The following is a 27,751-nucleotide window of genomic DNA, read 5'->3' on the forward strand; positions in this document are numbered from 1 at the left end:
TTTTGGTGAGCGAGAGAAAGAGGGACGTAGTTAGAAATCTGAATATTGCTGGATTAATTCTGTGGTTCTAGTTTGTGTCTGTATGGATTTGAGACGGGTGTCATGGTGAGTGGATGAGATGAAAGATGATATAGTCCTAAAATATCACATTCATCTGACAAGAAACTGTCCAAATAAAGCTTTGTTTTCTTCTCCTGCATCTATAATTAAGCATTTGTATGATTAAATTAACACTGAAACAATGAGTCAGTTGTCTTCTCCTTTACTCTTATTCAGTTTTCAATTCAGTTTATTTGTATAGCCCAATTTCACAAATTACAAATTTGTCTCGGAGTGCTTTACAATCTGTACACATAGACATCCCTGACCTTTGACCTCACATCGGATCAGGAAAAACTCCCAAATAACCCTTCAGGGGGGAAAAAAGGGAAGAAACCTTCAGGAGAGAACAGAGGAGGATCCCTCTCCAGGATGGACAGATGCAATAGATGTAATATGTACATAAGGACAGATTTAGAGTTCAAATACATTCAATGAATATGACAGAGTGTATGAATAGTTCATAGTAGGCATATTCCACGATGGAGACCTCCACGATCCATCAGGCAGATGGCGGTGGGGAGGAGGAGTGGGCGGAGTCTCAACAGGACAGTGGCGGCGTCGGTAGCAGGAATTCCACGACCCAGACCTCGATGATCCATCAGGCAGATAGGATCTATGCCGTATCAAGGGGCTGGACCAGGTGAACCTGATTCAGCCCTAACTATAAGCTCTGTCAAAGAGGAAGGTCTTAAGTCGACTCTTAAATGAGGTGACTGTGTCTGCCTCCCGGACTGAAGGTGGAAGCTGGTATTGTGACTAAAGACCAAACTCCTGCACATCTGAAGACATTCCCATCGTCCTCAGCCGGATGTTTAATAACCAAATAAGTGTGGCCGAGCGTTCTGGGTTCATGTGTGAGCTGCACTTACAACATGTGAATAAACGGAGTCGTGAGCCCTTCCCTCTTTATTATTGTGTGAACCTCTTCAAGCTCCCACTGAGCATGTGGACCCGTGGACTCTGGTCCCTTTAATTTGAATTGAATGCACTTTGTAGTGGCCATTTGTCCAAATAAATCAAATAAAACTATAAATCAAATTACCACTGATGCACCCCGTGGTTTGTTTTTAGTTGACGCAGCCAAAAGAAAGTAATGTCCATCTCCGTATGCCATTATTCTGATAATTTATTTACTAAACAAACAAAAAGAACAAACAAAATGTTGACACTATCTCTCGTGTGCTGGTATAAAACCAGAGGCCACCCAGGTGCATGCTGGTCCTGAAGCTACCCACACCTACATGTAACCACAGGTGTCCAGTGTTACCCAATCAGTGAACCCAAAACTAAATATATTGAAACAACAATCACAATGAAATAAACTAAAACTATAAGAAAAAACTCTTCTAACATATCAAAATATAACCTAAACTAGAATGGGCACTCGGTAGAGCGCATACCTTCGCATATCACAAGATTGGGCATTGAATTATGAACATGTTGGCATTAGTTTCATGCCAATTGGACAAAAATGTATCGTGCTATGGTAAAAAAAAGAGTTTGACCTTTCCATGACCTTGACCTTTGACCAGATTGATCCCAAAATCTAATCAAATGGTCCCCGGATAATAACCAATCATCCCACCAAATTTCATGCGATTCGGTTCAATACTTTTTGAGTTCTGCGAATAACACGCATACAAATAAATAAATAAATAAATAAATACACGGCGATCAAAACATAACCTTCTGCATTTTCAATGCGAAGGTAACTAGAACGGGCACTCGGTAGAGCGCATACCTTCGCATATCACAAGATTGGGCATTGAATTATGAACATGTTGGCATTAGTTGCATGCCAATAGGATAGAAATGGACCGCGCTATGGTAAAAAGAAGATGTTGACCTTTTCATGACCTTGACCTTGACCTTTGACCCGATCGATACCTAAATCTAATCAAATGGTCCCCGGATAATAACCAATCATCCCACCAAATTTCATGCGATTCGGTTTAATACTTTTTTAGTTATGCAAGTAACACGCATACAAATAAATAAATACACGGCGATCAAAACATAACCTTCCGCATTTTCAATGCGAAGGTAATAAGCAATGAATAAGCAATATTACTTTACAATAAAACTAAATGCAAATGTCAACATAAATAGCTCCAACACACTTATTAAACAAAAGTACCACATTTGTTAAAAGTTGTACCGGAACTTTGTGAAATGTGAAAAGCTTCTTTTTGCGTATGCAAGACTCAAAAGAGAGGAGTGAGATGATCGGGTTCTGAAAGATGAGTTGTGCAGTGGAGGTGTAAGGAGTTGGCAGTGAGGCAGATTGTGGAGATTAACAGGGTGGGGGAGGGTTAGAGAGAGGGAGGGAGGGAGAGAGAGAGAGAGAGAGAGGGAGAGAGAGAGAGAGAGAGAGAGAGAGAGAGGGAGGGAGTTGTGTGCAACACTTCTCATCCGTCACAGCTGGTGGATTTATCAAGAGTCCATTTGGATGCAGACAAATAAATGAGATTTTAAAAAAGGCCAAAAGAACCAAACGGGCTCAACACCAGGTGAGTGGCCTCTCTGTGACCGGAGGTTATCATTTCACAGTTTATCAGTTCAGTGATTTGTTTTTAAACGGCTATAAAGTATTTATTAGTTATTTAATTCACAATGAATGAGACAAAAAAAAACCAAGCAAGACATTTAATAAGCTGGAAACAACAAGTCGTTGGTTCTGTTATAGGATTCAGCTGCGTGTCCCTCCAGCTCCTCGTGTGTGTGTCAGTCCCGTGAGGAGCTGCTGCTCTCAGGGCTCACGGCTCAGATCAATAATGTGATATTCATGATAATCTGCATCTCGTTCTCTGTTATTCATAATTAACGCATTAAAGTTCCCGGATGAGAGAAACATTGATTGAACGCGTATCGTGGAGGATGTGTACCAAACCTGGCAGAGATTAGTTGAAGTGGATTATGGGATGCTAATGCAATTATATCGACAGAGTGTGTGTGCGCGTGCGTCTCCACAGGACTGACGTATACCTCTACGGCCGATGTGAAGTTGATGACATTGGGTCCTGTTTTATAACCTTTAAATCCATCAGCTTGAATATTAGGAAATATTTATATTCACTTTTTAATACACACTTAGAAGCATCACGTGTGCACTATTAACACACCATAAGCATTCAAAGCTTCATTAAATAACCCAACATGAACAGACGACCTCCAACGAGTGTATTCATACAACCGAATACTCCAGTTATGTCCCTGATGACGTCATGGTAGGCGGGTCCTCCCTCCTCGCGCACAACAATTTGAAAACTCATGTCAAAGAAATATTTCTCAAATGAAACAAGTCGGTTATTGTGGACACTATGACCGCCTGTCTCGGTACTGCAGGTGGGCCGCGAGAGGTCATTTACAATAAATAAATAAAATGTTTTTAATTTTCAATTTTGAAAAGTTTGAAATTAATATTAAAATATTTATGATTTAAATTACGTGTTATTCTTTTATCTGACCTATTTTTGATCCGTGTCGTGTCTTGTATCTCGTCAATAGCGGGAAATCTTAGTTTATGTTTTGATCAGAGTTGTGATCAGCGCCGCCGCTCCCATAACCCGCACTACGCGCTGCGCGTAGGGCACCGAGTCCTGAGGGGGCTCCACAAAATAGGCAACTAAAAAAATCCTCATAGTTATAATGCCGATATTATTTCAGTCTAGAAATATTAGGCGCCTTTTAGGCATGTACCTGTATATCACAAAACAGGCAGAACAAGAGAGGTGTTTAATCGCTCAGCACACTTCTCGGGTCGCATCGCTTTGCCGTGATGCGCACCGACACATCCGCGCACATAGGTGAGCACTCTCACACTAGCTGTCACTAGTTGTTAATCTAAACCTCTCACATGGCTTAATTTAAATTGATTAATTAATTTATTTTAATTAAAATGTTTCACATTTCCCCTGAAATCCTCTCACAACCACTCCCAGATATATATATATAAATATATATATATAATATATACACATATACATATATATATACATATATACATACATATATCCATATACACATAGACATATATATAGATATACATATATATATACACATATACATCTATATCAATATATATATATATATTTATATTGATGTATATGTGTATATATACAGTATATACAGTATATATATATCAAACTATGTATGAAGTGGCAGCTAAAACAACGCAGGCTGCTCCAGTATAGATAATCATTGATGTCATATTTAAACATATTAGACGGGTACTTTATGTACTTTGACAAAAGTATACGGATTTATCATGGAGGGTTTTTACTTGACAAATCGCAAGTTATGTATGTAACTATGGTTCTATGAATCCTGGATGACCGCCAGAGGCGGTGCTTAGCACTGGATATCTTCCGTCTTGCGCATAGCAGGTCGAGTATTAATAACGACAAAGTCACCCGTGACCTCGGATGACCCGCCCACTGGGTATAAGTTCTGGTGTCATCCCGAAATCAGTTCTACGGAATCTTCTCGCGAACTCACGAGATTCCGAGTGACTAAGAACTCTGGCGGTCATCCAGGATTCATAGAACCATAGTTACATACGTAACTTGCATTCTATTTCATCCTTCCTGACCGCCAGAGGCGGTGCTTAGCACTGGATGACTTATATCAACAGAGTCACGAGGAATCCCAAGGAAACTACCTCATATGACTCAAGCAGAGGATTTGGACGGAGAACCACCTGCAATGAATGGAGGGTGTTCCCGTTCACTCTGTAGTCTCTGGTGAATGTGCGCAACGATGCCCCTGAGGCTGTTGCATACATATGCACCTATATTCCCTACGGGCATACCTCTCAGGGTCACCCGTGATGTGGGAACGCTGTTGGTACAACACCCTGCTCTGGATGGCAGAGCACGGACGTTCACCACCTATGCACAGGCAATGGCCTCCACTATCTAGTGGAACAGGCACTGTTCTGCAGTGGCATAGCCCTTCTTAGATCCACCTTAACTGACTCGTTATGGTGGTCAAGCTGTGCAGGCTGGACAGGCTGGTTGAGACCCGAGCGTGCCAGCACCTTTGGGGGAAGCCACTGCTTTAGGCCGCAGTGTGACACCCGAGCCCTCTGAGTTCCCCTCAGACAAGGCTCATTGACCGACAGGGCGTGTAGCTTGCCTACTTGCTCTGCCGCAGTTATGGCAAGGATGAAAGGTCTTTGCCGACAGCAACCACAGCTCTGCCTCTGCCAAGGGTTCGAAGGGAGGCGAGCATAGGGTGTCCAGTACCCAGGCGAGTCCCTGGAGGAGCCCTCGAGGGGGCTCAGGGGATAGTCACTGAGGCCCTCCTTATGAAGAGGGACACCAGCTTGTGGCTGTTCCGCATCATTGTCGGCTTTAGCATGCTGCCCTGAAATGGCAGCTATGTAGGCCCTCAGGATAGAGGCAGACATGCCCTTAACTAGAAGGGATGACGGAGGCGTGAGTACCGTAGGCACGAGGCACCGTACTGGGTCCCTCCGCCCGCCGGTCGGGAAGCGGCTGCGGTCTGCACATGTCTTGTAGACGGATGGCACTCTGGCGTTTAGAATAGTCCTTTGGACTGATTCTGCTCAGCTGCTTCTGCTCTCCTGCGGCCAAGCCCTTTGTTGGGCACGGCCGCGATCGGGATGGCAGGTCCCACCATCTAGCTGTGCTAGGGGTCCCGCATGTCAGCGAGGCACCGTGGCGTCTCACAGCGAAGTCTGTGCAGCCAGGGGAACCAAGTCCTGGCTGGACGCAAGGGGGCCACCAGCAAAATTCAGTGGCCCTGTTGAAGACCCCGAGTAGTTGGCAAGATCAGCGGAAATGTGGGAACGCCTGGTTCCGTTCTCCTGGTCGATACCTCGCCCGACAATTGGTCAGGTGAAGGTTGCGGAGTAAGAAAAGTCAGAAGGGCACGGGAGCTCCGTAGCAGCTCTGCAGCCCTAGAGGCCCCTGGAGGTTCAAGCCAACACGTGGTTGAGGCGATGTCTCGCCCAACAAGTACATATTCCCTCCCAAGTATGGCAGGAACTGTTTGAGCGCTAGGTGCATGGCCTGTGGCTCCAGACCCAAGTGTCGCGAATAGACTGTCCTCTGGAAGTCCTGTACCGCCAGACTGCGCCCCACCTTGAGAGGCGGGAGTCTGCTGTGGCGACCTCCGGTGGGCGGACCCCTTCCTGGGGATACCCTCTGACGGTATGCTCTCACCCTCTCGGGATAGAGCCGAGGCACCACTGTGACCCCATCTTGTGCCTGTGGCCCCTGGCGAAGGCTGTTAGGCCCTCCATGCGAAGGGCGCGACAGCAGCCCAAGCATTTGCCCGATAGGCAAGGAAAAAAGGGATAAAAGACCACTGCCTGCCCCCTCAGAGAGTACCTACCTGCTTGAGTGACGGGCAGGCCCACTTAGTGGCTGCATCTAGAGCTATACCAATGAAGGTTATGCTCCGAGAATGGCTCAGAAAACTCTTTATGTTCACGAAGGCCCAACCGGGCAGCGTGAGAAAAGAGTGTAAGACAGCTGATGCTGCTGTCAATTTACCCGATAGGCAAGAAGAGAGGATAAAAGACAGCCATCTGCCCCCTCAGAGAGGGGAAGGCTGCAGAGGATGCTGTCCACCTGTCTGAGTGACGGCCAGGCCCGCTTAGTGGCTGCATCTAGAGCTACACCAATAAAGGTTATGCTCTGAGAATGGCTCAGACCGTTGTTTGTTCACGAAGGCCCAACCGGGCGGCGTGAGAGAGTGCAAGTAATGCACTGTGGCCCTAAATGGGTATGGCGCATATCAGCCAGATCGTCCAGGATGGCAGTTTCTCTCTCTCTCCGGCATTTTTCTCCCTCTCCTCCCCATGACCTTCCCTCCCTGCTTGGCTTTGTCATGTCTTGTTTGTCTCTATACTGGAGAGACTCTCACGACGCTCTTGAACTAAAAACCATGGACGAATCAACTGGTCCTTAAACGCACTGACACCATCTTCTCGGAGAAGCTCGGGTTCGGGGAACCTGCCTGTCCTGCTGGGACGAATGTTGCTGGATACCACGATGGGCGCAGCGTGGCGGGCGGGTCTTGTGCCTAGCACCACTCTCCGTGGAGGACGTGAAGACATCTACCTATTCGAACTATGATTACAGGATTTCTGCTGTTTGGATTTGGCGCTGCCCTGGCTTATCGGAAAATTAAGGAAGCGGTGACAGCTGTAAAAGCCCCTAAGGCTGCCCGACATGATTGACGCTGGGTAGAGTTGTTGGCACTCAGACTGTGGCATTAAACCGCCAGAATGATAACATCGTGGAGAAGCTGACTCTGCAAATGAAAGTGGATCGATTTGAAATTCTATTGGCAAACGGGAGGAAGATGGAGGAATAGTGGTTGCGCAAAAATGCAGCTACTGGAAGACCAAACAATCCCAATCTTATCTGCTTTCGGCTCCTTAACAGGACGTGCCTTGGCCAAGGCCGTTACTGGAACAACAACTCCCCCGGAGATCACTGAAACGAGAATCTCTCATTCCTTTCCCCCTATCCACAGACACCTGTGGTTGTTTTTCCCAGGACCTTTCAAGGCTATCTCCATGGCAACGACCATCTTGCGGACTGAGAACTCTGTCTGTTGTGGCCTGGGGGAGGACGACATACCAGAACACGCACACACGAACTTTCAATAATACTGATTCGCATTCACTACCCCCCATCCCACGCCCGCCTGCTTTTTACCTCCAGTGTGACCGGACGGGCTGTGCTGGCGCTGCTGTGTTGGCGCGGACCGGCTGGCTGCTTGTCGGTGCTGGTTACCTTCTGCCCCAATGGATGGGCTTAGATCACCCAGTTGTTGGATTACCCCTCCCCCTTCCTACTCGTTGCAAGTCATGTCTAAAATGTATGTGCTTATGTGCTAAGGTGTTTTTCCTGCTCCCACACTGTACCCCTCTCGGGGCATAGTCGGGGGGTTGGTGTTTTTTCTTGCCTTCTTCCCTCATGTTATGCTGTAATCTTTCATCCACCCTTTCTTGTAATTTCGATGCTTTTGTACCTGTACTCTGGCAAACGACAAATAAATATATCAATCAATCAATCAATCCTCACGCCCTGGTGATTGCAGGGTGGCAGTAACGCCTTTTGTAGAAACTCCTGGGGAAGTCCACATGGAAGAAGCCTGGGAATAACGGCTTTGGAAAGCATAACAGAACAACCGTCTGTGAAGCATTCTAGGAACCTGACAAAAGGCCTCCTTTAAGACGACAGACAGGAGCCGATCTCCTCTGGAGACCACACGAAGGATGTCTGCTGGGCTCAGCCTGAGAAAAACAAGACGTGGCGCCCCCGAGTCTGCGGGGTGTGGACACGGTCCTGCGAAGACCAGATAACTGCTGCCTGGTCTAACCGGCTTGCACCGTGCGCTGCTGCGCCTGTAGAGCAGGTCCCCTGATTTCACTGGGACAGTAGGGAGGTTGTTCCTACATGCCTCCGACAAGGGTGCCTGCGCCAGCCAAACAGCTGGTCTGAACCCTGGAGAGCATTAGGCGCCCAGGTTCTCTTGACGTAAGTGCACATGCCTGCAGCGAAGCATCACTGAGGCTGTAGTCAAGTATGACATAGGAGGGGAGTTGCCGTAGTAAGCACGGTAAAATGGTCACCTGAGAACCGACTGGGCTCGAGGGCACCGGTCATCCGCCTCGGAGTCCCCTTGGGAAAACCGATGGATGCGCTAGTCAGCTCAATGGATGGCATGGGACGAAGGCCACATTTGGCCATGTCCTGCATGGACGCCTTGGGTTCGGTGATCTGTCGAAGATGGTAACCCTCAGATAGTCTCTGGAGGAGACTGAAAAGGTGGCAGGGCCGGAATGCCCTGAGGAATGCACTAGCGTGCGTGGGGTTCCGGCTGCTGTATATCCAGCAGTTCCTGTGCCCTGCGAATGACGAACTCGATGGGTCTGTCGATTGCCCTCTACAAGGGGCTATGGCCTGAGGAATGGGAACCAGGCCCAGAAGCGTGGGTGGGCCGCTTGTCCCCGTCCTCCAGTAAGGAGATTGGTGGACACTGCCACTGGGATGTCCTCCCTTGGGAATGGATCAGCCGTGGGTGGATCTGATGCTTCAGTCCTCCCTGCACTAGGGTGCCGACTTATCTGAGCTAGTTCTGCGGTCAGCAGACCTACTCTATAAGCTAGCCTGCCCGATTGCACTGCTAGGGGAGCCCCTGCGGCTCCTAGCCGGCGCTTGCAACTGGCCGGCTGGCCTGGAGCTGACCTGACCTGTCTGTTGGGGTCCTAGCAGGAGCTAGAGCGAGCGCACTCCGCTACTGCAGCGCAGGTCCTGTGGAGCAGGACAGAGACAGCCCGTCTAGCGAGGGGAGAGCGTAACGCTGCCCTCACTCGTACAGTAGCTGTAGCAGCTAGGGTCGCAGCAGTAGCACTCTGCTACTGTGGCCCAGGTCCTGTCGAGCAGGACGGAGACAGCCCGTCTAGAGCGAGGACACCTCTCAATACAGTAGCTGTGATTACTGGTGTCCTATCAGTAAACTTAAGCGAGAGCACTCTGTTACTGTGGAAACGGGTTCCGTGGAGACAGTTTAGAAAGCGGTCTAGAGAACAGCCTCTCTAGAGAGAGGAAGTGAGGACACGCTTGACTAGTACAGTAGCTGTAATTACAAGCATCCCACGAGTAGCCTGGGCGAAAGCCTGTGCTACGGGGGAGCAGGTCCTGTGAAACAGTCGTAGTGAGAGGGCAGGTCTCTTCGAGGACCCTCTCCACTAGTATGACCACTGTACTTACTGGTGTCCTCCCAGTAAGCCTGAGCGAGAGCTCTGCGCTACTGTAGACGCTGATCCCGTGAGCACGGGTCAGAACCCAGCATGTCTAGTGAGAGTGAGGACACACTTCACTCCTCTGGTCTGTCAGCATTAGCGTGGCATCAGTTAGCCTGAGTGGAGACGCTCTGCTAGCTGTAACAGCGGCGATGTCATGGAGGTACATGTGCAGTATGCATCAGTATCGACTTATAGCCTCCTTAGCGTCCCCCCGGTGAGCCTGAGCGGGACGCTCTGCTCACTGGAAGCCGGTAGCAGTGTAGCAGTGTGGCATCCAGCCGCAACGAGCGGACGCGCTCTCGTTAGCGCTGTAATCGCCCACCAGTAGCCTGAGCGAGAGCGCTCCGCTACTTGGGCCGAGGTCCTGTGGAACAGGAGGTAGCTGTCGGATTTAGCGTAGGCTCCGTTAGCCTGAGTGGACACACTCTGCTAGCTATGCACGGCGGCAATGCTACTAAAGTCAACACACACGCTATCCCAATCGCTACAGAGAGCCGGTCGCGCCGGTGTAGCAGCACCGAGCGGACGTGCTCCCGTTAGCACACAGTTAGCAGGAACGAGAGCTCTGCTCCTGTGGGATATGCCGTCATAGACAGCAATTGTATTCGATCTCACCCGATTGAAGCTTCGCGGTGAAGATGCTCTGGTGAAGACCGAGAAAAACCCGTGCGTTCTCCGGTCCGCCTCGACGGACCGCCGTAGAGAAACGCAACGTCCTCCTCCTCGGAGGAGAGCTCGTCGCAGCCTCTGGAGGGCGACGGATCGCAACTCCGACCATTTGGTCACAAGGCTCCCCGCGACGAGCTTCAGTTAAACTTCAGCTTTAGCTGATGCTAACGTAGTAATTCGTTAGCCTGCGTTTGCGAGAAGATGAAAAGAACTGATCTCGGGATGACACCGGAACTTATACCCGGTGGGCGGGTCATCCGAGGTCACGGGTGACTTTGTTGTTATTAATACTCGACCTGCTATGCGCAAGACGGAAGATATCCAGTGCTAAGCACCGCCTCTGGCGGTCAGGAAGGATGAAATAGAACACATTTTATCATTAATTAATGATCAAAATAGATGCATTAATTATCCCACATAACTTATCCTCTCATCTTTTGGTGCCATCACTTCTTCAGCGTTGGTGGTTCTTTGCCACACGATGACAGTGACGATGTTTTATTGTTATTAATGTGACTTTAGTTCAATGTGACAGACATTGTTCTTCACAGTCGGTACATATAAAGGGCTATTGTCATATTTTGACAAACCGTGTCAAGGTTTCCACATCCTGGTTATCTTTACTCGTCTTTCCAACCAATTTCTGCTATTGTTTGTAGAAGTTGTTCTTACCCAGAGCAGCACCGCCACAATGAGCTAACACAGACACACAATGAGCTAACACAGACACACAATGAGCTAACACAGACACACAATGAGCTAACACAGACACACAATGAGCTAACAGAGACACACAATGAGCTAACACAGACACACAATGAGCTAACAGAGACACACAATGAGCTAACACAGACACACAATGAGCTAACAGAGACACACAATGAGCTAACACAGACACACAATGAGCTAACAGAGACACACAATGAGCTAACACAGACACACAATGAGCTAACAGAGACACACAATGAGCTAACACAGACACACAATGAGCTAACACATACACAATGAGCTAACACAGACACACAATGAGCTAACACAGACACACAATGAGCTAACACATACACAATGAGCTAACACAGACACACAATGAGCTAACACAGACACACAATGAGCTAACACATACACAATGAGCTAACACAGACACACAATGAGCTAACACAGACACACATTGAGCTAACACAGCCACACAATGAGCTAACAGAGACACACAATGAGCTAACACAGACACACAATGAGCTAACACAGACACACATTGAGCTAACACAGACACACAATGAGCTAACACAGACACACAATGAGCTAACACAGACACACATTGAGCTAACACAGCCACACAATGAGCTAACAGAGACACACAATGAGCTAACACAGACACACATTGAGCTAACACAGACACACAATGAGCTAACACAGACACACAATGAGCTAACACAGACACACATTGAGCTAACACAGACACACATTGAGCTAACACAGACACACAATGAGCTAACACATACACATTGAGCTAACACAGACACACAATGAGCTAACACAGACACACATTGAGCTAACACAGACACACAATGAGCTAACAGACATTAACACAATGAGCTAACACAGACACACAATGAGCTAACAGACACACAATGAGCTAACACAGACACACAATGAGCTAACAGAGACACACAATGAGCTAACACAGACACACAATGAGCTAACACAGACACACAATGAGCTAACAGAGACACACAATGAGCTAACACAGACACACAATGAGCTAACAGAGACACACAATGAGCTAACAGACATTAACACAATGAGCTAGAACACATTAACACAATTTTCCAAAATACACATTAACACAATGAGCTAAAATACACATTACAGTAACACAATGAGCTACTCGTGCCTGTTACCCGGTGTGTGTACCCGGTGTGTGTACCCGGTGTGTGTACCTGGTGTGTGTACCCGGTGTGTGTACCCGGTGTGTGTACCCGGTGTGTGTACCCGGTGTGTGTACCTGGCGGCTCAGACGGTGTTATCCCTTTTTTTTTTTTCATTTACCTGAATTCTTTACTTGAATTCTTTTAACTTGCATTTATTTTGTTAATTGGCTTTTTTAAAACCCTATAAAACATCTCACTGCTGTGTGTGTGTGTGTGTGTCTGTGTGTGTGTGTGTGTCTGTGTGTGTGTGTGTGTGTGTGTCTGTGTCTGTGTGTGTGTCTGTTTGTTTGTGTGTGTGTGTGTGTGTGTCTGTGTGTGTGTGTAAATACCACATCTATCCATCTCTAATCCTGATGAACCACCTGGACCACGTCCCATCACGGTAACACCGTGTGCATGTTTGTCTTTATCTCCTCCAGCTGTCCCGAGGGGGGGATGAATAACAGAGGGACAACGGGGGGGGGGGGGGGGGGGCAGAGAGGCAAACTGTCCTTCATTTGTTTAAACCGAGGGATTTTTGGATTACCTTTGGCAATTAATCCTGTTACGTGGCCGCGCAGCGACAGAGGGCCGCCAGCAGGGGCACGGGGAGTTAACACGTCAACAAATACACCACGATGCAGGTTGTCATGACTACCAGAAGATATTATATTATTACTTATATTGCTCTGCAGGATCACAGGTAGGGATTATTTGGCAGGAAGTGACTCCAGAACTCTTTTTTCACCCCGTTGTCGTTCAGATTGTCTCAGTATCAGGATGATGTGCTCAACAGAAGATGAATTACTAACGTCATTAATAACACACAAGCTGTCCCTGCTGTGACCGGTCCACACAAAGTGTCCTCAGTGTGTGTGTGTGTGTGTGTGTGTGTGTGTGTTTGTGTGTGTAGGCTAGCTGTCAACATCTGGGGGCATTATTATGTGCAAGCAATGAGCTGCTGAGCTCAGGTTTCACTCTTTCTCAACACACTGCCGTCACGGTAAGGAAGCAGGGAGCAGGAAAGGTTGAGGAGGAGGAGGAAGAGGAGGAGGAGGAGGAAGGACAGGTTGAGGAGGAAGGAAAGGTTGAGGAGGAGGAAGAAGGAAAGGTTGAGGAGGAGGAGGAAGAAGAACGACAGGTTGAGGAAGAGGAAGGAAAGGTTGAGGAGGAGGAGGAGGAGGAGGAGGAGGAGGGAAAGGTTGAATAAGAGGAGGAGGAGGAATAAGAAAGAAAGGTTGAGGAGGAGGAGGAGGAGGAGGAAGGAAAGGTTGAGGAGGAGGAAGGAGAAGTTGAGGAGGGGAAAGGAAAGGAGGGTGAGGGGGGAGTAAGGAAAGGTTGAGGAGGAGGAGGAGGAGGAGGAGGAGGAGGAAGGAAAGGTTGAGGAGGAGGAAGGAGAAGTTGAGGAGGGGAAAGGAAAGGAGGATGAGGGGGAGTAAGGAAAGGTTGAGTAGGAGGAGGAGGAGGAGGGAAGCAACAAGGAACACATAGGACACAAGTAAAGAGGATGCAGGAGAGGAGTGAAGTTCACTGTGAAGCTGAAGTTGTGATTCAGTCGAAGTCATGAAATAATCTGTAATCTCGTGATCCATGTTCATGTTCATGACTTTTCATTTTGAACATTGAGTGTAAAAGTTGTGGAGATCCTCAGATCCTCAGGTCCTCAGGTGAAGTACCTGAAGCTCTTTATGAAATACACACTTTATTATCACACACTAAAGAGTGTGTGACCTCATGGACTCAGTAGTCGGGGGTTCGGTCTCTTTGAAGTCACGTAAAAGTTTACGTGAAAACACGTTTTCATATTTTGACTCCACACTGAGGTTTTTAGCGTCAACATTGGTAAAACATTTTTATTTCCGATATATATATATTTATTTATTATTTAAATGTCAAACTGTATTACACAGACGTAAACCTTTACCAAAAGGCTGCAGCTCAATATATACATATTATATACATATATATATATATATATTTATATATGTATATGTATAAATATATATATATTTAGATATACATATATAAATACATGTATATATATACATGTGTATATATACATGTGTATATATATATATATATTTATATATACTGTATATGTATATATATTATGAAACTGAACATATTGAAATGCATAATAACAAATAAAAAAGTTTACTTGTAATAACTGAAACTCGAGCATCAGAGGTGTGTTAGTCTGTTTAGTGTTAACACAAACTGTGTTCCAGTGTTCTGTACACTCTTTTTACGGGACCTGTGTGTGTGTGTGTGTGTGTGTGTGTGTGTGTGTGTGTGTGTGTGTGTGATGGTGCAGCTGTAGTCACATGACCTGATCAGCTGTTACACCTGAAGGAGCTTCCTTCCCCTCTAGAAGGAGACGCGTGGTTCTCCTGCTTCACATAATGAAGCCGTCGTCCTGCATGAGGACCGCTGGTCGTTTGAGACGAGAGGACGAATGTCGGAGTGAGAGAGGATTAAAGAGATTAACCCTGCAGGTCAAAGGTCAAATGGCCTGAAGTTTGGAGGACACGTCTGAGGAGAGGTGGAATGTGTTTATTTGCGGATGCTTTGATTATTAATGTCTAATAAAAAGCCTGCTGATCGTTTTTGTATTATTTTGTTTGTCCTCAGCTCTCTCTCGGATTTCCCGGCAGCAGCGATGCGATTGGTCGGCGTGGCCGAGGGGCGGAGCCGCAGGGCGGCCGAGGAGGCCGAGAAGGAGCGGCCGGCGGCCCCCTCGCATCGCTCCAACCACCAGTTTGCCAGCATGAAGAACAAGTTCTACAATGAGCACACACACCTGCCAAGTGAGCACACACACGCGTACACACACGCACACACACTCACACACACACACACACACACACACACAGTATATAAACACAACACAAACTATGTTCAATTTGGTGTGTTCTCAAAGAATATGTCCTGTAGTGAACATATGAAATAAACAAGAAACATGATGACACACACACACACGCATGAAGACACACACGCAAACACACACACACGCACACACTCACGCATACTCACTCACACACACAGACTCACACACACACACTCACACACACTCACACACACACAGACTCCCACTCACTCCCACACACACACACTCACACACTCACACACACACATAGCCGTCTCTCACTCCGTGGTCATCGTCTCTTCGTCTCTTCGTCATCGTCTCTTCGTCGTCTCATTTCTAACCTTCGGTGTTCTTCCTGTCTTCATTCTGTCCTCCTCACGTCATCATGTGACCGCTCTGCTCATCAAGATCATAAACTCAGGAGTAAGTCCATCTTCTTTCTTCTACCATTCAGTTTTTCATCTTCAAGTCTTCTACAGGTGAAAACAACAACAACAACAACAACAACAACAGTAGCAGCAGCTCTGTAACAAAGTTGTAGTAGTGTGTAGTATTGTGGAATCATGGAGACACACTAAAAAATAACTAATTATAAGATAAGGTCAGCGTCCGGTTCATTGTAATATGGATGAATTACATCAGGAATAAAAAACAACAACCTTAAAGTAAATGTTTAGTACGGAGAGAAATACGATTCCTTCGCTAGTAGGATTATATTTGAATGTAAATGTTTTTATTTTAAACATTTTATTTTTACATAGTTGCCTTTGCCAGGGATGATAAAACGATGGTATAAAACCTTTTCCGTATCTGATGAGTCAGCATCCCCCCCCCAGTGCCCATGTGGGAGGTGGGCGGCATCGTGTTCGTGGTCCTCGCCCTCGTCGCCTGCATGACGTTCTGCATCTACAAGAAGTGCTGCAACAAGACCAAGAAGCCCAAGAAGGTCCGCGAGAAGAAGGGAGGACGAGGGCGCAGGAAGAAGGATAAGGATGGAGAGGAAGGAGACGAGAAGTTGAAAGGGGTGAGAGGGGTGTGGCCCCGAGATGGTCACACGCTAATAATGCTATTACTTGTCAAATATACTCCACAGATGTTCTCAAGTTAGCCGAGTGTCTCTGCTTTTAGTCCCTCAGCCGGTCTATAATTTAACAGTTTATTCATCATTACATTTTGACTGAGTACATTGGAGAAAATTATTGTGGATATAAGGAATAGAGTTCCAACGTTGTGTGTTTTTAAAAGCTTAACGCAGGGCTCTCAAGTTTTGAAGACAGGCAAGAAATTTTCGGATATCAGTCAGTCGCGACCAGTTCCAGGATGCTTTATTTTCATTGGTTGCTGGATTAAATCGTACCCAGATACAACGGATACGTTTTTTTTTATGATTGGCTATTATGTAGCCCATTTCTTTTTTCTGATTGGCTATTGTGTAGCCCATTTCTTTTTTCTGATTGGCTGATAAGTGGCACCTCACAGCAGAACTCCAGGGGAGCGCTTGATTCCTCCACGGTGAGGGCAGCGCGGCTCATGTTTGCGCGCTGCGGCACATTAAAACATTAAATAGCCGAGAGTTTTTTTCAGCGTGAGAAATACGATATGTGGCAGGAGTGCGTGACTTAAGACCGAAATGCGTGACTGTCACGCTCAATGCGTGACACTTGAGAGCCCTGTTAACGTAGGATGTGAAGAAATAGAATAAGCGTGTTTCTCGAACTACTCCATTAATGGGGCAGGTCAAAAGGTGCAACTGGGGACCTGTGAGAGGTCAACTACCCCCCCCCCCCCCCAACGGGCCAGCTGTTTGGCTTTTAACCAGGTTGAGATGCGTGATGGACGAACTAGAAAAAGGGAAGGCGGAGGCACAGCTGCTGTTCACCGGAACTGAACTTTACATGTTGGAATTGAACTGTACATGTTGGAAATCTAAAAGACAAAAAATAATCAGTATCTTTTTTTATCTATGCTTTCCCGTGATGTTTGTTCGTGATAATTGTGAGTATGATCTTCAAAGGGTTTTGGGGGGGAAACCACAGTGGAACCATGAAGGTGCCCTGCGGAGCTTTTGTTATCTTAGAAGTTATGTTCACATTCAGTGTCACTTTCTCACTGTATGGTCAACATTGACAACTATTATATATATTTTATATATATATATATATATATATATGTTATATTTAGATATTATTTATATATTAACAAAAATGTTCCATATATATATGTATATCTATAGAAATATACATATATATATAAATATGTATTTAGATATATATTTAAATATATATTTATTTATATATGTATAAATATATATATAAATATACTTATTTATACATTTTCTACATTAATATATTCTTCTACATTAATATATATATATATGTATGAGAAGATGTATATATATATATATATATAAATGAATATATATAAATTTATAATATTTATATAAATATATATATATATATTAATATTTATATATATGTTTGAGAAGATGTACTGTATATATATATTTATATATATTCATGAATATATATTTTTAATATTTATATATATATATATATATATATATATAGTATAGCAAAATGTAGTGAGCTTAGTAACGTTGTCTGTTAACCGCTAGCACGCTGCGTGTCTTCCAGGAGGGAGAGGAGGGAAAGGAAGACGAGGAGAAGGAGAGCTTTGGCAAACTGGAGTACTCGCTGGACTATAACTTCAATGACAACCAGGTACGCACACACACACACGTACACACACACACACACACACGTACGCACACACCTGCGCACCAAGAGGGCATCCGATCCAACTCGTTTCCTCCTCCTTCTCCAGCTGATCGTCGGCATCCTCCAGGCTCAGGACCTGGCGGCCATGGACATGGGCGGCACCTCGGACCCCTACGTCAAGGTCTACATGCTGCCGGACAAGAAGAAGAAGTTCGAGACCAAAATCCAGCGCAAGAACCTTTGTCCCGTCTTCAATGAGACCTTCACCTTTAAGGTCCGTGACACTGGAGAGAGAGAGAGAGAGGTCTACAGCCCTTCTTCTTCATCCTTCCTTCCTCCCTCTCTAGATTCCCTACAGTGAGTTGGGCGGTCAGACGTTGGTGCTGCAGGTGTTCGACTTTGACCGTTTCGGTAAACACGACGTCATCGGCGAGATCAAGATCCCCATGAAGAGCATCGACCTCGCCCAGCCGATACAGGAGTGGAAGGATCTGGTTGGAGGAGTGAAAGAGGAGGTCCACGATTTACTCCAACCGTTAGAACAACAAATGCGTCTCTCAGCCGTCACACTCACGTCCTCTTGTTGTGTCCTCCATGTTGTGTCCTCTTGTTGTGTCCTCTTGTTGTGTCCTCCATGTTGTGTCCTCTTGTTGTGTCCTCTTGTTGTGTCCTCCATGTTGTGTCCTCTTGTTGTGTCCTCATGTTGTGTCCTCTTGTTGTGTCCTCCATGTTGTGTCCTCTTGTTGTGTCCTCTTGTTGTGTCCTCGTGTTGTGTCCTCTTGTTGTGTCCTCGTGTTGTGTCCTCTTGTTGTGTCCTCTTGTTGTGTCCTCCATGTTGTGTCCTCTTGTTGTGTCCTCTTGTTGTGTCCTCCATGTTGTGTCCTCTTGTTGTGTCCTCTTGTTGTGTCCTCTTGTTGTGTCCTCATGTTGTGTCCTCCATGTTGTGTCCTCTTGTTGTGTCCTCCATGTTGTGTCCTCTTGTTGTGTCCTCATGTTGTGTCCTCTTGTTGTGTCCTCCATGTTGTGTCCTCTTGTTGTGTCCTCTTGTTGTGTCCTCATGTTGTGTCCTCTTGTTGTGTCCTCTTGTTGTGTCCTCTTGTTGTGTCCTCATGTTGTGTCCTCTTGTTGTGTCCTCTTGTTGTGTCCTCCATGTTGTGTCCTCTTGTTGTGTCCTCTTGTTGTGTCCTCATGTTGTGTCCTCTTGTTGTGTCCTCTTGTTGTGTCCTCTTGTTGTGTCCTCATGTTGTGTCCTCTTGTTGTGTCCTCATGTTGTGTCCTCTTGTTGTGTCCTCTTGTTGTGTCCTCATGTTGTGTCCTCTTGTTGTGTCCTCTTGTTGTGTCCTCATGTTGTGTCCTCTTGTTGTGTCCTCTTGTTGTGTCCTCATGTTGTGTCCTATTGTTGTGTCCTCTTGTTGTGTCCTCCATGTTGTGTCCTCTTGTTGTGTCCTCCATGTTGTGTCCTCTTGTTGTGTCCTCTTGTTGTGTCCTCATGTTGTGTCCTCTTGTTGTGTCCTCGTGTTGTGTCCTCTTGTTGTGTCCTCTTGTTGTGTCCTCATGTTGTGTCCTCTTGTTGTGTCCTCTTGTTGTGTCCTCATGTTGTGTCCTCTTGTTGTGTCCTCTTGTTGTGTCCTCTTGTTGTGTCCTCGTGTTGTGTCCTCTTGTTGTGTCCTCTTGTTGTGTCCTCTTGTTGTGTCCTCTTGTTGTGTCCTCCATGTTGTGTCCTCTTGTTGTGTCCTCTTGTTGTGTCCTCCATGTTGTGTCCTCTTGTTGTGTCCTCCATGTTGTGTCCTCTTGTTGTGTCCTCTTGTTGTGTCCTCTTGTTGTGTCCTCCATGTTGTGTCCTCTTGTTGTGTCCTCGTGTTGTGTCCTCTTGTTGTGTCCTCTTGTTGTGTCCTCCATGTTGTGTCCTCCATGTTGTGTCCTCTTGTTGTGTCCTCATGTTGTGTCCTCTTGTTGTGTCCTCCATCTTGTGTCCTCCATGTTGTGTCCTCTTGTTGTGTCCTCCATGTTGTGTCCTCCATGTTGTGTCCTCTTGTTGTGTCCTCTTGTTGTGTCCTCTTGTTGTGTCCTCCATGTTGTGTCCTCCATCTTGTGTCCTCCATGTTGTGTCCTCTTGTTGTGTCCTCCATGTTGTGTCCTCCATGTTGTGTCCTCTTGTTGTGTCCTCTTGTTGTGTCCTCTTGTTGTGTCCTCCATGTTGTGTCCTCTTGTTGTGTCCTCTTGTTGTGTCCTCATGTTGTGTCCTCTTGTTGTGTCCTCCATGTTGTGTCCTCTTGTTGTGTCCTCTTGTTGTGTCCTCTTGTTGTGTCCTCTTGTTGTGTCCTCTTGTTGTGTCCTCATGTTGTGTCCTCTTGTTGTGTCCTCATGTTGTGTCCTCTTGTTGTGTCCTCTTGTTGTGTCCTCTTGTTGTGTCCTCCATGTTGTGTCCTCTTGTTGTGTCCTCATGTTGTGTCCTCTTGTTGTGTCCTCTTGTTGTGTCCTCATGTTGTGTCCTCTTGTTGTGTCCTCTTGTTGTGTCCTCCATGTTGTGTCCTCTTGTTGTGTCCTCATGTTGTGTCCTCTTGTTGTGTCCTCTTGTTGTGTCCTCATGTGGTGTCCTCTTGTTGTGTCCTCTTGTTGTGTCCTCATGTGGTGTCCTCTTGTTGTGTCCTCTTGTTGTGTCCTCTTGTTGTGTCCTCCATGTTGTGTCCTCTTGTTGTGTCCTCTTGTTGTGTCCTCATGTTGTGTCCTCTTGTTGTGTCCTCTTGTTGTGTCCTCATGTGGTGTCCTCTTGTTGTGTCCTCTTGTTGTGTCCTCTTGTTGTGTCCTCTTGTTGTGTCCTCTTGTTGTGTCCTCTTGTTGTGTCCTCATGTTGTGTCCTCTTGTTGTGTCCTCTTGTTGTGTCCTCCATGTTGTGTCCTCTTGTTGTGTCCTCTTGTTGTGTCCTCTTGTTGTGTCCTCATGTTGTGTCCTCTTGTTGTGTCCTCTTGTTGTGTCCTCGTGTTGTGTCCTCTTGTTGTGTCCTCCATGTTGTGTCCTCTTGTTGTGTCCTCATGTTGTGTCCTCATGTGGTGTCCTCTTGTTGTGTCCTCCATGTTGTGTCCTCTTGTTGTGTCCTCCATGTTGTGTCCTCTTGTTGTGTCCTCTTGTTGTGTCCTCTTGTTGTGTCCTCATGTTGTGTCCTCTTGTTGTGTCCTCTTGTTGTGTCCTCCATGTTGTGTCCTCTTGTTGTGTCCTCCATTTGTGTCCTCTTGTTGTGTCCTCTTGTTGTGTCCTCGTGTTGTGTCCTCTTGTTGTGTCCTCTTGTTGTGTCCTCCATGTTGTGTCCTCCATGTTGTGTCCTCCATGTTGTGTCCTCTTGTTGTGTCCTCATGTTGTGTCCTCTTGTTGTGTCCTCCATCTTGTGTCCTCCATGTTGTGTCCTCTTGTTGTGTCCTCTTGTTGTGTCCTCCATGTTGTGTCCTCTTGTTGTGTCCTCTTGTTGTGTCCTCCATGTTGTGTCCTCTTGTTGTGTCCTCCATGTTGTGTCCTCCATGTTGTGTCCTCTTGTTGTGTCCTCCATGTTGTGTCCTCTTGTTGTGTCCTCCATCTTGTGTCCTCCTCAGCAAGAGAAGCTCGGTGACGTCTGCATCTCGCTCCGTTACGTCCCCACGGCGGGGAAACTGACCATCAACATCATGGAGGCCAAGAACCTGAAGAAGATGGATGTGGGAGGACTGTCAGGTGAACACACACACAACCACACACAACCACACACACACACAACCACAGCCACCCACCCACACACACACACAACCCCCCACAGCCACACACAACCACACACACACACACACACCACACACACACACACAACCACAGCCACCCACACACACACACACACACACACACACACAACCACAGCCACCCACACACACACACACACACACACACACAACCACACCACACGCACCCACGCACACACCGACATACACCCACAGCCACACACACAGCCACACACACCACACAACCACAGCTACACACACACACACACACACACACACACACACACAAGCACACAACCACACACAACCACAGCTACCCACACACACACACACACCCCCACACACAAGCACACACAAGCACACAACCACACAACCACACACAACCACACAATCACACACAACCACCGACACACACTCACACAACCACAACCACCCCCCACCCCCACAAACACACAACCACACACACATAACCACAGACACCCACACAACACAACCACACAACCACACACACACATAACCACAGACACAAACTGACATACCCCCCCCCCCCCCCCTCAGACCCCTTTGTGAAGGTGGTGCTGCAGCACAACGGGAAGCGGCTGAAGAAGAAGAAGACCACGATCAAGCAGAACACGCTGAACCCGTACTTCAACGAGAGCTTCAGCTTCGAGATCCCCTTCTCCCAGATCCAGGCACGCACACGCACACGCACACACGCACACACACGCACACACACACACACACACACACACACACACACACACTCGCACACACAAACACACACAATCACAATCTTCCCTTCCACCTCTCCGTCCAACTCTCTCCTCCGCTGCTTCCTCCGCTCACAGAAAGTCCAGGTGGTGTTCACGGTGTACGACTACGACAAGCTGGGCAGCAACGACACCATCGGCAAGTGCTGGATGGGCTACGGCGCCTCGGGCGTCGGGCTGCGCCACTGGTCCGACATGCTGGCCAACCCCCGGCGCCCGGTGGCCCAGTGGCACGTCCTGCAGACGGAGGAGGACGTGGACGCTGCGCTGAAGGCCCCCGTCCGCTGAACACACACACACACACACACACACGTGTATATACTCCATCATCTGCTCACGAGGGGTTAACCTTTCTAGTGTTTGATGACATCACCTCTCACCACAATCGTAATCTTAAATGTGCTTCACTTTCTTTCTTTTTTTCTTTTGGGAAATTTCCTCCGGGGTTCTCTTTAAATAACTAAATGTGTGCTTTTTATTTATTTATTTATTTATTATATTTTGAATACATGCACACTGACACATGATGGCTACTTGAAACATTGACTTATAGTTAAAAATACTCAACTATTAATATATCAAAAGGTTCTCCAGCAATCTAGTTGTTTTCCATGGCATAAAGTCGGGAGACTCACGAGAGACAGATACCAAAAACAAGAGAAGTCCAAATGGAGGGAGGACGTCTTGGGTACACTACACCTCCCACAATGCAACTTGATTGTCTTTATCCTTTAGACTCAGTGTCCCTCGTTCATATCACAAGAACACATGATGTGTAAACATGATGGAGCTCCCCTTTGATAATAATGATGATTATTATGATGATTCACTATCTTTAGTTATCTGAGCGACATCGGCTGTAACCAACGGCTGTCTCTAGGTTTTACTTCTTCTTTCAGTTCCCTCTTCCTCTTGTCTTCCTCTTGTCTTCCTCTTGTGTTCTTCTTGTTTTCCTTGATGGATTTCTTATCTTCCAAAACATCTGAACTTTATTGTTTTCCCGTGTAACATATTCTACTTATAGTCACGTGTTTCTACTGATGGTCCGTCTCTCTGTCTGTGCTGCGTTTGAATGAGTGGAGATCCTGTGTGTGTCTGTGTGTGTGTGTGTGTATGTTTGTGTGTGTGTGTTTGTGTGTGTGTGTCTGTGTGTATGTGCTTGTGTGTCTGTGTGTGTGTGTTTGTGTGTATGTGTGTGTGTGTGTTTGTGTCTGTGTCTCTGTCTGTCTGTGTGTGTCTGGTTGTCTCTCTGGTTGTGTGTGTGTGTGTGTGTGTGTGTGTATCTGTGTGTGTGTTGCTTATCATAAAAACACAAATGGAATACTTTTTTTCGACTCACAATGTGATTGTAAACAAATCGCTGGACCAATAAAGCTTTCCCACGCTGACACTGGGATGAAGTCACGTGACGACGTGACTCCCTCTGATGTAAAAGAAATTATAAACCGTGGGGTCCAAATGATGACTGTTTTTTGTGAACTCCCTGACCCATTATATCAAAAACATAAAATATAACTAGAAACTACTTTTTGTCTTGTTTTTCAATTCATGACTCGACAGAGATATGATGATATTCATTTTTTAAAAAAACTACTTTACTTTTTTTTTTGATAAATAACTTTTAAAAAAAGTGAGAAATTAATGCAGACACTGTCATAAAATTATAATTGTTGGAGTTTATTTTATATTACTGACTCAAAATAAAAATGCATGTGTAAATATCTCAATATATATAAATATATATATATATATACTTAGCCCAAACGACCCATTAGTGTTGGTTCGATTGGTAAACCATGTGCACTGTTAATTATATGATATATTCTATATGTAGAATATAGTTAACTAATAGTTAAAGTTATCTTGTGTGAAATCCTTTCACCCAACAGATGGGTTTCAGGTTTCATCAGGATGCAGTGACAGTGTTTATCCACCGGAGGGAGCTTCACTGCAATAACTTGTATTATTACCTTCGCATTGAAAATGCCGGAAGGTTATGTTTTGATCGCTGTGTATTTATTTATTTATTTATTTATTTATTTGTATGCGTGTTATTCGCAAAACTCAAAATGTATTGAACCGAATCGCATGCAATTTGGTGGGATGATTGTTTATTATCCGGGGACCAGTTGATTAGATTTTGGGATCGATCGGGTCAAAGGTCAAGGTCAAAGGTCATGAACAGGTCAAAATCTTTCGCAGAACTCAAAAAGTATTGAACCGAATCGCATGAAATTTGGTGGGATGATTGTTTATTATCCGGGGACCAGTTGATTAGATTTTGGGATCGATCGGGTCAAAGGTCAAGGTCAAAGGTCATGAACAGGTCAAATCTTCTTGAATCACATAGAATTTGGTGGGATGATTGGTTATTATCCGGGGACCATTTGATTAGATTTTGGGATCAATCGGGTCAAAGGTCAAGGTCAAGGTCATGGAAAGGTCAAAATCTTTTTTTTACCAAAGCACGATACATTTTTGTCCAATTGGCATGCAACTAATGCCAAAATGTTCATAATTCAATGCCCAATCTTGTGATATGCGAAGGTATGCGCTCTACCGAGTGCCCATTCTAGTTAACACTGCACACATTACTTCAAAAGTAGAGTTCACCCTGGAGGCTTAGAGGCACATCCAGAGTGTCCAGTGAACCTAACCATGCCTTTGGACTGTGGGGGGAAGCCGGAGAACCCAGAGCGAGGTGGTGGAACCCTGCCACGGGGGAGAACGTACAAACTCCACACAGAAGAACCCAACCTCGGGATCGGGAATCGACCCCAGGCCCCTCTTGCTGTGAGGTGACAGCACCGTGCGCCCTGTGTTTCAACACCGGGTCACCAGATTGATCTCGGTTCCCCGTATAGTCAACAGGTTTTGTGGCAACACACGCAACTGAACCCTCTGCACCTGTGGCTCCCTGGATGGTAGTTACACTTGTATTTTCATTAACGTCACAACTCTATAGTCTAGATGTCATTTTATTACCTTCGCATTGAAAATGCCGGAAGGTTATGTTTTGATCGCCGTGTATTTATTTATTTATTTATTTATTTATTTGTATGCGTGTTATTCGCAAAACTCAAAAAGTATTGAACCGAATCGCATGAAATTTGGTGGGATGATTGTTTATTATCCGGGGACCAGTTGATTAGTTTTGGGATCGATCGGGTCAAAGGTCATGAACAGGTCAAAATCTTTCGCAGAACTCAAAAAGTATTGAACCGAATCGCATGAAATTTGGTGGGATGATTGTTTATTATCCGGGGACCAGTTGATTAGATTTTGGGATTGATCGGGTCAAAGGTCAAGGTCAAAGGTCATGAACAGGTCAAATCTTCTTGAATCACATGGAATTTGGTGGGATGATTGGGTATTATCCGGGGACCATTTGATTTGATTTTGGGATAAATCGGGTCAAAGGTCAAGGTCAAGGTCATGGAAAGGTCAACATCTTTTTTTTTACCATAGCACGATACATTGTTGTCCAATTGGCATGCAACTAATGCCAAAATGTTCATAATTCAATGCTCAATCTTGTGATATGCGAAGGTATGCGTTCTACCCAGTGCCCGTTCTAGTTATGTTATGTTTTGATCGCCGTGTATTTATTTATTTATTTGTTTGCGTGTTACTCGCATATCTCAAAAAGTATTAAACCGAATCGCATGATATTTGGTGGGATGATTGGTTATTATCCGGGGACCATTTGATTAGATTTTGGGATCGATCGGGTCAAAGGTCAAGGTCATGAAAAGGTCAAAATCTTCTTTTTACCATAGCGCGCGGTACATTTTTATCCAATTGGCATGCAACTAATGCCAAGATGTTCATAATTCAATGCCCAATCTTGTGATATGCGAAGGTATGCGCTCTACCGAGTGCCCGTTCTAGTTTATCTTTATTTATTCATGATCTTTTTTGTAAAATTGATCAGATTTAAAAGATGTTGTAGGTCCATCTATAAAAGTCACATTACTAAGGCCATTGAACATGATCATAAATATTATATATATATTATTATTATTATATTATATAAATATTATATATATACAGTATATATATAATAATATATTATACAATATATATATTATATATATATATATTATTATACATATAATTATATATATATTGTATATTTATATATATATATATACAGGACTGTCTCAGAAAATTAGAATATTGTGATGAAGTTCTTTATTTTCTGTAATGCAATTCAAAAAACAAAAATGTCATGCATTCTGGATTCATTACAAATCAACTGAAATATTGCAAGCCTTTTATTCTTTTAATATTGCTGATTATGGCTTACAGCTTAAGAAAACTCAAATATCCTATCTCTAAATATTAGAATATCATGAAAAAGTATACTAGTAGGGTATTAAACAAATCACTTGAATTGTCTAATTAACTCGAAACACCTGCAAGGGTTTCCTGAGCCTTGACAAACACTCAGCTGTTATAAATCTTTTTTTTACTTGGTCTGAGGAAATATTAAAATTTTATGAGATAGGATTTTAGAGTTTTCTTAAGCTGTAAGCCATAATCAGCAATATTAAAAGAATAAAAGGCTTGCAATATTTCAGTTGATTTGTAATGAATCCAGAATGCATGACATTTTTGTTTTTTTAATTGCATTACAGAAAATAAAGAACTTTATCACAATATTCTAATTTTCTGAGACAGTCCTGTATATATATAACCCCTACAGGGCCGACGCTTTAATCCTCGCTTCGTTGTCATAGAAACACGGACTGTGACGCCACCTTTGAGGTCTCGTCTCGTTTTCTTGTGTCATCATTTCTACATATGACGGACAAAAAGACACCTGAGGTACGACGGCGTATTAGCAGGTTCAAATAAATTATAACTAAATGCCATAGTAGGAACTCAGAATGTACATGTGTGTCTCCTCAGGCAGAGGCCATCTTGTTCTAGTTAAGTTACCACTTTGATCTCCAAAAATATGCGACTTCTTCCTCAGAAAGCTGTTTCTCACAAAAATGCTCAACAAAATAATGAGTCCTGGAATGAGTTCAATCACGTTTACGGGAACACTTGTTGCCAGAGTAAACCCAGGCCTAAATGGAGACATGTAATACAGAACTTGCTTTCCTCTAAGCACGAGAGCCAGAAATGTTCTTTTTTTAAATCAAAACAGTTCCTGGATGCCATCCCATAATAATATGCACA

At 45.2% G+C, this 27,751-nt stretch overlaps 1 protein-coding gene across 3 annotated transcripts; it reads left to right on the top strand.

The window, feature by feature from the left end:
• Positions 1 to 2,488: 2,488 nt before the first annotated feature.
• syt5a (synaptotagmin Va) lies at positions 2,489 to 24,086 on the top strand. Of its 3 annotated transcripts, XM_056407847.1 has the most exons (11): positions 2,489 to 2,612; positions 14,783 to 15,010; positions 15,100 to 15,275; positions 15,743 to 15,757; positions 16,171 to 16,358; positions 17,971 to 18,054; positions 18,158 to 18,325; positions 18,399 to 18,566; positions 21,636 to 21,753; positions 22,350 to 22,483; positions 22,640 to 24,086. In XM_056407847.1, the coding sequence occupies exons 3-11, from the start codon at positions 15,128 to 15,130 to the stop codon at positions 22,847 to 22,849; spliced, it is 1,233 nt and encodes a 410-aa protein (XP_056263822.1). In that variant the 5' UTR covers positions 2,489 to 2,612; positions 14,783 to 15,010; positions 15,100 to 15,127; the 3' UTR covers positions 22,850 to 24,086. The 3 variants fall into 3 exon arrangements, with proteins under 3 accessions (XP_056263822.1, XP_056263821.1, XP_056263823.1); XM_056407846.1 differs by lacking the exon at positions 14,783 to 15,010; XM_056407848.1 differs by lacking the exons at positions 14,783 to 15,010; positions 15,743 to 15,757.
• Positions 24,087 to 27,751: the final 3,665 nt, after the last annotated feature.

This window comes from Pseudoliparis swirei, chromosome 23, assembly GCF_029220125.1.
Source record: "Pseudoliparis swirei isolate HS2019 ecotype Mariana Trench chromosome 23, NWPU_hadal_v1, whole genome shotgun sequence".
NCBI lineage: Eukaryota > Metazoa > Chordata > Actinopteri > Perciformes > Liparidae > Pseudoliparis > Pseudoliparis swirei.

Bases quoted from the DNA above. Each gene is read 5' to 3' on its own strand.
- syt5a (XM_056407847.1), top strand. From the start codon at position 15,128: ATGCGATTGGTCGGCGTGGCCGAGGGGCGGAGCCGCAGGGCGGCCGAG. The intron at 16,359-17,970 runs GTGAGAGGGGTG...GTCTTCCAGGAG, and splicing joins GAGACGAGAAGTTGAAAGGG to GGAGAGGAGGGAAAGGAAGA. The intron at 22,484-22,639 runs GCACGCACACGC...CTCCGCTCACAG, and splicing joins TCCCCTTCTCCCAGATCCAG to AAAGTCCAGGTGGTGTTCAC.